Source organism: Falco rusticolus, chromosome 8, assembly GCF_015220075.1.
Source record: "Falco rusticolus isolate bFalRus1 chromosome 8, bFalRus1.pri, whole genome shotgun sequence".
Taxonomy (NCBI): domain Eukaryota; kingdom Metazoa; phylum Chordata; class Aves; order Falconiformes; family Falconidae; genus Falco; species Falco rusticolus.
The window spans coordinates 43,915,600-43,928,175 of record NC_051194.1 but is presented as its reverse complement, the minus strand read 5'-3'; the positions used below and the strand labels follow the sequence as shown (position 1 = coordinate 43,928,175).

The 12,576-nt window shown below is 37.6% G+C and overlaps 1 protein-coding gene across 6 annotated transcripts in view; it reads left to right on the top strand.

Moving 5' to 3' along the window:
- The window catches only part of LRP2 (LDL receptor related protein 2), a 128,040-nt gene that overhangs the window by 23,727 nt on the left and 91,737 nt on the right, over positions 1-12,576 (top strand). For all 6 annotated transcript variants that reach the window (XM_037398860.1, XM_037398857.1, XM_037398863.1 and 3 more), the window contains exons 4-9: positions 145-261; positions 8,343-8,453; positions 8,573-8,686; positions 9,692-9,808; positions 10,624-10,767; positions 12,160-12,279. In XM_037398860.1, the coding sequence (XP_037254757.1) occupies positions 145-261; positions 8,343-8,453; positions 8,573-8,686; positions 9,692-9,808; positions 10,624-10,767; positions 12,160-12,279 (723 nt within the window). The remainder of the gene's footprint in view (positions 1-144; positions 262-8,342; positions 8,454-8,572; positions 8,687-9,691; positions 9,809-10,623; positions 10,768-12,159; positions 12,280-12,576) is intronic.

The window sequence follows — 12,576 nt, the reverse complement described above, 5'->3', positions numbered from 1 at the left end:
GTACACAAAGGTACTAGGGGGAGAAAGTCTTACGCTAATGTTTGTCAGAAGGATGAAGTAGTTAAAGAGAAAGATGGAAGATATTTTTCTGCGTAAAAATTCTTGGTTGGTGGAAAAGACTGATGGAGTGCCTGTTTCTTGCAGCGGGAAGGACATGCTCAAGTCAGCAGTTCACATGTTCAAATGGACAGTGTATCCCAAGTGCATACTGGTGCGATCGAGTAAAGGACTGCACTGATGGAACAGATGAAAGAGCCTGCCGTGAGTCTTACCTATTAGCACTAGATCTGTTTTCATCTCATCTCTCTGTGGCATTTTAATAAACTTGTAAGATTAAAGGGCTTGTTGATGGACAGGATGACCACAATATGCTTCTTGTTAACAAGAGTTTAATTTCAGATTCTTTGGTGTATTAGAGCTGGTGTTCTGATACAGATTGCAGAACTCTACCATAGGATCAGGGCTTCTTGTTTGTCATTTTCTGAAAGACAATTAATATTGCATTGGAAAAACCCAACCATTTTAAAATGGCTTTAAGCCTTGGGAGACTCAGAGCTAACTTTGCCAAAGTTTTTCATATACTTTTTGCATACACCTTATGAAATCAGTGGTAACTATAACCTGTATAGAAAAGCAGAATTTGACCTCTGCTCACTTCTTTGAGGGACCATGACCCTTTCAAAAGCATTTGTGTTCTGGGCTGCAGTTTCCTGTGGAGATGCAGTGGTATTGGGTCATATTATATTCAGATAAGCTGTTTATATTGTGCCAGCAAAATGCAGATAGACAAGTATGTTTTTTCAGTTTTAACTTCCCCAGAGTTGAGGCTGCCTGACTGGTGACAGACTCCCTAGATCCTGGCCTAGGTTGAATACTGATGGAAAGGACAGCTGGCTACAGAATAGAGATCACATTTTTCAGAGAGGTTTTTGCTTAACACCTACACAACAGTGTGCAACAGCATGTCTGGTCATTGTTAGTATTAAGGAGAAGCTTTACATGTGTCATGAGTGACATGTAACATGTGAGCTGCTATTCCAGCTGTTAGAACTTAGTGTGCCTTTGGGAAAAAGGCATAACTGTAAACTTTGCTCAGAACCAGACCTGGGGAAGAGACTAGGATGCTAAGGAATGGATAAAGAAGCAAGAAATAAAATGTTGCTAATGGCTGCACTTGGAGAAAAAAAGGGCATATGCACATGCTGCGTAAAGGAAAACTAGCATATTAGGTGGTCAGCTAGCTGCTAGCGTGTTTAGTCACAAGTGGCTAAAATGTGCAGTCTGTTAGAATGAAAGGTGATTTAGAACTATATAGTACTCTGGTATAAAAGGTTGCTGAGATATCTGACTTGGAACTTCTCCATGTGATAGACCCACAGCCAATTTTGAAGTCACTAGCACAAATGGCTAAAAGCCAAGATCCAAAGTACCTCATATCATTGCTGTAAGAATATCTTCTGTAACTTGACACTTTTTCTCTTAAAGTTTAGAGGAAGAAAAGAGATTGATAACTTAATTTAGCAAATCTATGATAGATAAAATAATATCCTGAATATATTTATTTAAAATATGCATTACCTGTGAATTAAGTAAGAGGGATTGTTCAACAGCTCCAAGAAATCTGTGATTAGTCATTGAATACAATGTGGAACAGCCAGATGAAATGGTGTGATCATTATAATGCAGTGAATCTGTGTCAAATGGGAGTGGAGTCCTAAAAACAATACTCATAATACTTTCTTCAGACTAGAAGCTGCTGTGATGTTTGAAAATTGAAGTGCACGTTTTATTTCATGTTTAACATTCTCAACTAAGTAAATTAAAAAGGCAGTTTGGAAAGGAGACTCTAGATAACATAACAGTAGTGCTCTATTGCTATGTGGGAAACCCAGTTGTTGCTGCATCAGCGAGTAGGCCCCATGACTGTTGTGAAGGCAGCATATTTAGCCTCAGGGAGAGAGGGACTGCCTGATGTCATTCAACAGCCTCTACTCTGGTTTATTAGAATATGTGTTGACAGTCTCTCTAAGACAGAAGAATGACTGTGACTTGGAACATTGCAAGCAGGAGGGTCAGACTAAAGAAATGTGATGTGCTGAAGACAAGACAAACAAGAAGAGTGTAATGACAAGGCGCTTCCAGAAAGACTGGTTAATTTTATTACCTCTCTGTCTTTGCAAGACCTGGAACTTTAAACAGAAGCCATAAGACAAAATGAGTAATTTGGTGATTTTATTATTAACTCTACATTAAGGATTAGCGTAAGTGTTAGATTTTACTATTTTGAAGCAGATTCTAATACTTGCTTTGAATATTAGTTTTCCCCACTGTTTCATCCATTTCCTTTTTCACACTATCTGATACAAACAAATATAAGAGGAATACTGCTATTTTTGCCTTATCCTTTGTAATTATTTTCCCCTTATTTAATTTGCATGAAAAGGTTTCATAAATAAAATGAACATGGACATCCATGGACAATGAAAGAAAAAAGGTATTTAGAACTGATTCTGTTATTTCACAGAGCATAACAAAATGCAAATTTATTATGTCTGTTTACAAGGTATAAACCTTGCACAAACTGATCTGTCTGGAAGCAGATTTAGTTTGTAAGGAAGATAGAGTTTCGTTGCTGCATAACTTACGTTATTTAAGAAATAAGAAACTGGTCAAATGCAAAATGTCACCAGTATGAAGTAACTCTACAATTAAACATACAAAAAAATAGAACAAAGGAATTTAAAGCCTTAGTCCATTTTACTGCTAATGAGATTAACAGCAAGGGAAAACTACCCATGCAGAGGCTAAGATAAACATCAGAACAATGTTTCAGTTACAAGTCATATAATTAGTGTATTGAGGCTGTTTTAATTTCGTAAAATGATGGGTCTTTATTTTCTTTAAATATATATATATATCAGGTTGCTATTCCAGCTTTTTTAGTAGTCAGCATCTAACAAATACTTTCATTTTAAAACTTTAGAAATGTAGAATGAAATAGCAGACTATTTGAGGTACCAAATACTTTTTGGGAGTAAGCAGCCAATACTGGTGTTATTTTTCTGTGTTACGTACTTTATTTCTTTTAATTAAAGGTAGAATTCTCTCTTACGCCTCAGCTTTGTAATTGAAAAATGAAAATCCCAGCCACATTCATTTTGCTTTATTGTGACTGTTAGAATAACCTTCCTGGCAGCTGAGCAGTACACTGAGGCTATGAGGGAGAAAGGGAGAGTATTTTAAAGACATGTTTGAGGCTGATTGGCTGAGTGTTGGCCCAGAAACTGGATTTTTTTAACTCTATTTTTGAGGCTGAGTCGCTGCCATGGGTCAGCTGCCTAACCTGTCAATTCCTGCCTCATATTTGCTATGCTAAATAGCTGTTGTGATCAGGAAATGGGCAGCCAGGTCTGGGATGAATTTGTGCAAATCAGGGTGAAAGTGAACAAAGATCAAGAACTGAAGAGATCATAAGGGATGTAGTCTAAGAAAAAAGAAAAGGGCCATGGTCAAAGGTGAATGTTCTTGATGTTGGACAAATTCCATGTAACAGCTACAGGACAAGGCAGAAGTTCAGGCTGAAGGAAATAGCTCCACCAGTGAGAGTTTGGGACAGGCGAGAAGCAAAACTGGAGCAGGGTAAGGAAGGCCACCAAAGACTAGTGTGTCAGGGATTAAAATCGGGAATTAAGGTCAGGATTGAGGGTCTGGTCAGTCTGCCAGCTCTAAAAGCGTTTTGGTAGTGAACACTACCTGATACCATGTAGCTCACAGCACCCTTCGGCTTGGGGTAAGTCCTCCTCCTGGTCTCTGTGATAGACTGTAAGCTGTCTGGGCAATGATTTGCCCGCTGTGAGGTGGTGACTCATGGCAGTGAGTCAAAGGATTTTAATTAATTTTATTTTGTAAAATGTTGTTGCAATAAAAGAATAGGAATAAATAAATACATAAATGAAAGTAGGAAATTGCCCCCCTTTTTTCTTTCTCCTTTTTGTAACATGGGTTAGGATTGCAGAAGGTTACACTTCCAACTCTGTGATAGAAATCAGTATCTGCTGAATCAGATATCAGTTGCAACTGTTTCCAGTTACTGTTTTGTATGGATTTATTTCTAGTTTGGAGAATGTAAGTGTTAGGCAGAGAGCAAAATAATGTAGGTGTAACAATTCCTGTGACAGAGCTTTCAAGCATCTTGTACATGTGTACACTGAAACATGCCATTTAGATGTGTTTGCAGCTATTGCCCCAAAACGGTTTGCGGGTTACAAGGAGCAAGGTGCCTCATTTGTCATTTGTGCTGGCGTTTGCCAATTGTTTGTGGTTTGCAACTGAAGTGCCAGATACCACAGGAGACAGATTGTGGAGAAGTGTTTTGGCCGAGAAGGAAATGCACAAGAGGAAGGGGAGAGAAAGAAGAGCTCGCTTTCCCCCTGAGCACTGGAATAAACATAGCTGGATTTCCCTCTGTTTTCACAAAGCTCATATTATCTTCTAGGAAATGTGATCACTAGGAAAAGATCTCTTCTTTTCAGTTTTCTGTAGTTAACCAAAGGTTTTTGGGAGGAAAAGGTAAAGGAAGCAATGTTCATGTTGGAGGAGGCTCTTCACAATTAAAAGCAAGGTGAAAGAAAACAGTGTTTGTATCTTTCTGTCCCTTCACTTTTCTCTCCTAATCCCATGTTCAGTTTTACACTATCGCCTTTCACTCTCTCATCCTGTACAGCTGTATTTCAGACCTCCTTAGATGCAAACTACCTACCTTGTCATCCTTTTAACATGGACTCTTACCCTTCCTTTTTAGCTCTTTCTAATCTATCTGTCACTGACCTAGAAATAAAACATGTCTGACTCCCTGGAAGAGAACCCTTCCTTTAGTTTTTGCATAGTTCCACGTCCCTCACAGAGCGCTGACCTTTCTTCTATGTGCCCCCTAGAACAGAGAGAATATCATCAACTTCTCTGATCTGTATCAGTTCCTGGATAGCAGCTATGCTTTTTTATAGCCAAAATGCATTGCTCTGGGATCAGGTGTGTACAGAGAAATCTTAGTTAAGAAAACCCAAACAAAACAACAGTCAGATAAAAGCTAGGAAACGTTTATTATGCAAGCCCCAAATGCAATGACTAATGTAAGATCTTCACACTTAAATTCAAACTACCATGATACTCTCTTTCCAGACTTTTTTTGCTAGAGAGCTTTTCATTAAGTTAGATTGTATAGGCCTTCCAGATTAGGGGTTTCATCCCATTCCTACCCTCCCCACTGCCAAGGCCCAGATTCTTTTCCTATTCAGAACTTTACAGTTGGTGATAGGTAGTACGAGAACTCGACTCACTCATTGCTAATATTTTCTAAATTTTGGAGAGAAAGCATTTTGCAACTGCAAGAACAGGCACTTCATGTTCAGATTTCCTAGTATTATTATGAATTTCTGTTTTGGCTTTCTTCATTCCCTCAATGCTGTCAGAGTCTAGCACAGACACAATGCCATAGGTGCATCTTGTGTGTGATTGCCACAGAGGCCTTAGCTAGAAGCAGTTAGAAAGTGTAGCACAGTGTCTGGCCCTCTCAGAAGCTGGTATTTCTTGCTCGATTCTTGTATCTTTGCTACTTCTCCCATATAAGTGTGGATGGTGATCCCAGCTACTGTGGAACTGTCCTGGTAGCACAGATGCTCCTGAACTGGAGTGCAACTCACAGCTTTGCTATTATCCATGAGGATTAGTTCTTAATGCTCCAAATAATTAAATTTATTAAAATAGTATGCTATAAGGTACAAAGAGTACAATGTACAATGCAGTGAAAAACTTTCAGATGAGTGAGAAACCTGTGATCAGAACTATAATTTACTAACCTGGTCTTTAGGCAGGGGACTGGGACTGGGATTACCTGTACAGAGTTTGAAAGTTAAATTAATCTCCATCAAGCTTTTCAAAGAATGTTCTTGCCTCTGCAACTACAATTAAAATAAAGAATCTGTGCACCAAGCAGATTTGAAAAGAAAATAAAGAAAAAGTATTTGTTCACATTCTGGTCAACCACCTATGTAGTCAAAATGCATATTTTCAAGCATCATCAAAATGTCTTTACTTACTGCTCTGCTTGGTATTTTTATAATGATTTGCATTTGTACACTAGATTTTATATATAATAAAGATTTTTCCAGGCCGAGGCATTCTCCAGGCTTGCTGCAGGAGAGAAAACTTTGACAAACTATCCCTTTTTCTAAAGGTTTGAGAAAATCTTAGTACTGGCTAGATACTTATTTTGCCTGGCCATTCTTGAAGAAACAGGCAGTGCAAGCAATGGGTCCTATCTGTTTGATGGTCAGTCTATCAGAAACAGTTTGGAACATCACTGCAGGTATTTTTGTGGAATGGGAAGAAAGATGAGTAAAATTACAAACCATCCATTATAAATACTCTTAAAAGCTTTCCCACTTCAGTGCATTTACAAACCAAGTACCTTTTAATATTCTTTTTCTTATATGTGCTCCATCATCCTAAGTGATTCTATGATTCTATTTTACTTACTGTACCCTTGTACTGCCATAGCTATTGCCTGCTATGCCATAGAACTCCTGGAACTGTGATGCCTTCTCTGCTTCCAGGCAGGGAAGAAGCATTGATTCCACAGTGAGCTTAAAATGCAGCCCCAGGTCAGGACTGCCTTTCTTTCTGTAGGCAGTTTAGATTTCAGAATCCATGTTGTTTCCAAAGCTTTAGGAGTTGTTCATAAGCCCTACCCAAGCAAGAAACGCATGAGATGTATGTGTTACAAGGGAGTCTGTCTGATTAGAAGTGGGGCTAAATAATGCTAATCAAGTTTAGGGCATGTGTTGGCATTGTCATTGCAGACTTCTGGAATGGAAGGTCTAGAAACTAGCGCTAGAAGGCCACAGGTAGGAACAGTGCAGCTGGAACCCTGATAAACTACAACTGCTGTTCTCTGATTGAGATAACCGTTCTTTGACGAACGCACTGTTCCTACTTGTCACTTGCAGACTTGTATTAATTGCAGTGACAATGAATTAAACGTAAATGAATCAACTGGGGACATAGTCGTAGTGGGTGTCAACACAGCGGTTTATGCTCTCATATCAAGAACTTAACAGTTAAAATTATGTGAGCCTATTTCATAGGTGGTTGAAGTTTAGTGGGAATGTGATGATATGTAGAACAGCAGAAACAAGCAAAACAGTTTGCCACTGCCTGGAAAAATTGCGGCTTGTCTGAGTTCTGCTTGAGTAATTTTGTAATCTGTGTTTTGAATTCCAAGAGTATGAATGAAAAAGTGCCTAAGTGAGAGCCTTCTCTATCTGCTTTATCCCATTTTACTTCCATACTAGTTAGTAAGAATTCAAACTGAAAATCTAAAAAATGAAAAATGAAATTTGGTTATTCTGCTTCTTGAGTTCACTTACCTACTTGTATTTCTTTATAGAGGCAGAGGTTCAATAAATCTCACTTCAAAAAATAATTATTTACTTTCATACTTGCCATTTGCCTGAAATAAGTAACTTTTGTCTACACGGCAGTAAGCTAAACTAAGCACTTACTCTCCTGCTCAACTCTAGCAGGTGCACACGCTTAACTTGTTGGATACTTCCACTAAACTCACTGGTTGCTTGTAGTTATAGGTATTCTCAGAATTGGTTTAAAGTTGTTTGAAATAATCTTTTGTGTTGGCCTGTAGGTCATCTACATAGGTAGAACAGTCAGAAACTGAGAAAATCATTCATTCTGCAGAATCTTCTTTCGTTTTGGGAAGGGGAAAACAAGTAATAAAAACCAGAAAACCTGAAGGTGATCATGGACCTGGAAGTTTAACATCCTTGGCTTAATTAGAACAAAACCGTAAAAATCAAAAATCTGGTCTCTTGAGTTTGAGAACTCATGACATTCTGCAAGGATCTAGGAATGGTAAATTTCAGGAACTCCTTTTCTACCTAGGCACTTTTATTAAGGTCAATAAAGTGTATAACTGAAGTGCAAATAAATAAAATAATTGTTCACTGCTTGCTTTCCTTTTGTGTTGCATTTTTTTCTATCATATTGTAAACTATTTGAGTTGCAGACCTCTCTGGGGTGTGGGTGGGCATCTAATTTTCCCCCTGTTTCTTGTGAGGTTTTGTAGCATCTATCTAGAGGATATTCTTAAATATCTGTTGGAGAAGACAGTATACTGGATAAATGGATTGTTTGTCAGTAATAGCATGGGAAGTTTTGCATTCCTTTTTTTGCTTTCCTATAAATCAAGATATTCTGTTGATACTGGATATATGTGACTCATACCCTGTAGTTTAACACTCATGTTAATACTGAAGGATTTCTTATTGTAGACTACCCAAGATGTGAACAGTTATCATGTGCAAATGGAGCATGTTTTAATGCAAGTCAGCGATGTGATGGCAAAGTTGATTGCAGAGATTCTTCTGATGAAGCTAATTGCAGTAAGTACCATATGCAGAGTGACCCCAAACTCATATGCTTTATAGACCATCTTTTAAAGTTGGATTGTAGTTTTCTGACAGATTTTCTGTATGCCTTTCTGTGCTAAAATCTTTTTCAGCACATGGATGTACCAGTACGCAGTTTCAGTGTGCCAATGGAGAATGCATCCCGCGAGCCTTTATCTGTGACCATGATGATGACTGTGGAGACAGGAGTGATGAGAACTCTTGCAGTATGATGTGTTTGTTTTTCTTTTTTCTCCACTTTCTTTAACTGTTTGACTAAGAATTGGTTCCAGCAGGAAGTAGATTACTTAGCTATACAGCCATCAAAAGCTAGCCACTGTTTCTGTATGGAGAGATGAAGATGGCAGTGCTACTTTGATAGACTTTTTTCAGCTTGTCTTTGCTGCTAAGTGCCTGGGTGTGTGGTTACTATTTGAATTTGCTGGATTCAGTGACAGTTTGCTCCTTGACACATATAGTTTCGCTTCTTCATGTTGTTGTCCTTTTCTTCATTTCAGCATGACTCAAAGGGAATTCCTTCAGTTTCAAGTATCAGTTAGATACAGCATGCTATTGTTTTTTGTCCAAATTTGTTTGACTCTTTTTTGCATTTTTATATGCTGATAGATGGAATGGGTCTTTAGAATTATTCCCACTGACCGTAAGGTACAACTGTATAGACAGGCAGTTGTACTTTAGATGTTCAGGTAAGGTCCTTAGTTGACCATTCTGTTTCTGGAGATTTCTTGCTTATTCTTTTCTTCATGATCAGGGTATCCCAAAGTGTTCAACATCACAGCTGTAGAGTTTGAATCACAGCTATAGAGTTAGAATCATACAGTTGTCACACGTGTGAGCTATATGTTTAAAAAGGTACCCCACTGATTATAGGATCTAAGTTAGTTTTATGTTCTGCATTGCAGGAAGGCCACATGTTGCTATTTACTTGCTCTATCCTACTAAGGACCTCAGACTAGTATGCCTAGCATCTAATTGCACAATTAATTAAGAAATTTAGCCTTCCCTTTCAGTTCTGTAAAGAATCAGAGTATTCTAAAATAAAGTTCATACCTAAAACCAGGGCAAACCAGCAGTGAATACAATATATACAAGATATGAAACTGGTTCAGTTTTTCAGGAGAGATTATAAATAGCTATTCATCTACGAGACAATATTACTATTTCTAATCTTTTAGTCACTTAGTTTGATTTTCTCATGTTTCTTTCCTTAGCTTATGCAACTTGCAGAGGCAACTTCTTCACTTGCCCAAGTGGCCGTTGCATTCATCAGAGCTGGATATGTGATGGAGATGATGATTGTGAAGATAACGAAGATGAAAGAGGATGTGGTACATGCTAATGCTAACTTATAATGATGACATTTTCAGAGGAAGACCTCACTAAGTTCTATGAAATTTTGACCAATCAGGATGTTCTGAATCCATTTTAATTCTGTACAAACCTTAGAATTTCATCTTCACTTGTGTTTTTTTTTTTTTAACTTAGGCGGGGGTTTTTTTGTTGTTCGTGTGAAAGTTATTACTGTGATACTGAGTAAGATGCACACCAAGTTGAGCATATAGCAACATTGTTTTTTCTTTTACATCTTCCCTCAAATCTTTTGGGTTTTTTTTTCTTTTGGAGATTTTTCAGGTCATTTATCAAGAGACTTGAGGCTCCTAATAACCAAAATCAATTGGTTGAAAATGCGAATAACTCAGTTCCTGTCAGGATTGGTCATGCGAGAAACTGAAATTTTAATGAATGAAAGAGTGGGCTTTTTTCTCTTTCATTGGCATTTTCTATGATGAGCATTATTCTCTTTATCCAGACAGCCTTTGCGTGTTTTAAACCCACAGAACTGTAGTTTCATTTCTGATGCACCAGTTAGTCTAAAGCTAAATGGTTTTACTGTTTCTAACAACACAGAAGACTAGAAGGATTCATGTGTCTGCAGAAGTATTGTTTGCATTGTACTTTGAAGGTAAAAGAAAGCATGACAAGGAAGTATAGATTGGTATTTTTTATACTCTTTCCTAGCTGCGTGCAAGAACCATACATGGAATAATGAAGGATAGAGATGCTTTGGGAAGCTGTTAGTGAAGAAATTCTAAGTATTATTTGAAACAAACTCCTTAATCATTCTTGTTTTTCTTTTCCATAGAAAGTGGTCATCACGAATGTTACCCAGGAGAGTGGGCCTGCCCTGGGTCAGGGCATTGCATTCCGATTGGGAAAGTGTGTGATGGGGCTGCAGACTGCCCTGCAGGAGAAGATGAAACTAACATCACTGCGGGAAGACATTGCAGTATGTATTAGAATCAAAAGCATACACAGAATAGCAGAAACATCAGCATTGATTTCTTTTTATGTTCACCTTTTGTCTCCTAAACAACGCTGGAATTTTGGAAGCTCACTATTTTTGTTGTCACTGTTTTGACTGGATGATCTGAAAGGCATATGCACTGTGAACAGACCATTCCTTTTGTAAATATGTACATGAAGTTTCAGAAATAAGGATTTTAACTCGCTGTCTATATCCTAACCTGTTTTCAAGAAGGAAGGGAAATGTGCTATATGCCTTTTTTGTTTAAATATCTGGTTTTCTCCCTCTTTATAAGTAAGAAGGAGTGTTGTGTACTGATTGGTACACAGGACTGAATTACTGTATCCTGAGCCTTGGCTAAGTCACTTAGATTACAGTTTTCAAAAATATCTTTTCACCTGGGATGTCTGGTGTCTGGTTCTCCAATTAGTGGTATACTGGTTTTTTTTCTGTTGGAGGCAATGAGCATACATAGTTCCTGTTAATTTCACTCTTATGAACATTGATTCCCTCTGAGAATCAGACCCAGGGTATTTAACATTTTTAATTTCTAGGAAAAGGAAAATTCCTATTAAAACTATCATGCAATTTGGAATAGGAAGGCAGAAGAAATAATAGGAAATTAAATCTTATTGTAAAAAAGCGTTTCCTGCTTTGCTGAGTGGTTTAGTAGTAACATCAGATGTGGGCTGTAAAGCAAGGTGTTTAACAGAAGAAACTGAGGAAAAGGCAGGTGAAAAGGAGGGAAGTGGAAGTTAGCCAGTGCTTTACAATCATAATTTGATCACCTATAACTGAATTGTTTATTAGGTAGTAGTACAAGGAAAGGTGAAGGAAAAAAGAAGAAAGAGAAGAAGAAAAGGATAAAGAATTTCTCCGTGAACACAATCCAAATAATATATTTGAGTAATATAGATATTCTTCTTAATGTAATGTAGTAGGTTTTTTCTGCATAAAAGAGGTTGCATGCCAATAGATGGAGCTCAAGAATGTGTTGTTCACAAGCAGGTCTTTGTGGAACCAGAGAAAGGTACGAAGCATTGCAAATGGTTTCTTGTGTGCAGCTCTTTACATGGCTTTTACCAGTGGTTGCTCATATAAGATTGATGCTTATCCTTTAACTCCATTCTGAAAACGTTTTATAAACATTAGCTTGTCTTCTGTCTTCCATTTCCTTGCCTGCATGTATGTTAGCATATGTGATTTCATGGAAATTTAGAGATAATTTCTTGTGCAGGTTTGTTTCAGCTGTTCCTGAAATTGTAGACTCGTTATAGAAAAGACTGTAACTATTGTAACTGTTAGTAAGGCAAAGAGCTCTTCTATTGGTAATATGTCTAATTGTATTTTGGAACTATTTTATTTCCTTTTTAGACATATCACACTGTGCTGCTTTGAGTTGCCAGTATCGCTGTCATTCTTCTCCATCAGGAGGGATGTGTTATTGTCCTGCAGGATATACAATAAGTAGCAATGACAGTCGTACTTGTATTGGTAAGTGAAGCACAGTGATTTGCAGATATTTAGTATGTTCTCACAGCTCATTATGAAAGTTTTAATTCCAGGAAGGCGAGTAAGTTCCAAATGGGTGGATGTACTGACTTGAGATTTTCTATTTGCCAGGAAAACAATAAAAATCTAAGTAGTACGATATCAGCATGGTGACACAGAAACAAACCAGAGGAGGTATCATAAAGATCTCTTTCAATAGGGCTGTTATGATTATGTGATTATATTTGAAAAGATTTACTCTTGGATGGCTGCTTTATTATCAGATTTTTTTTACATGTC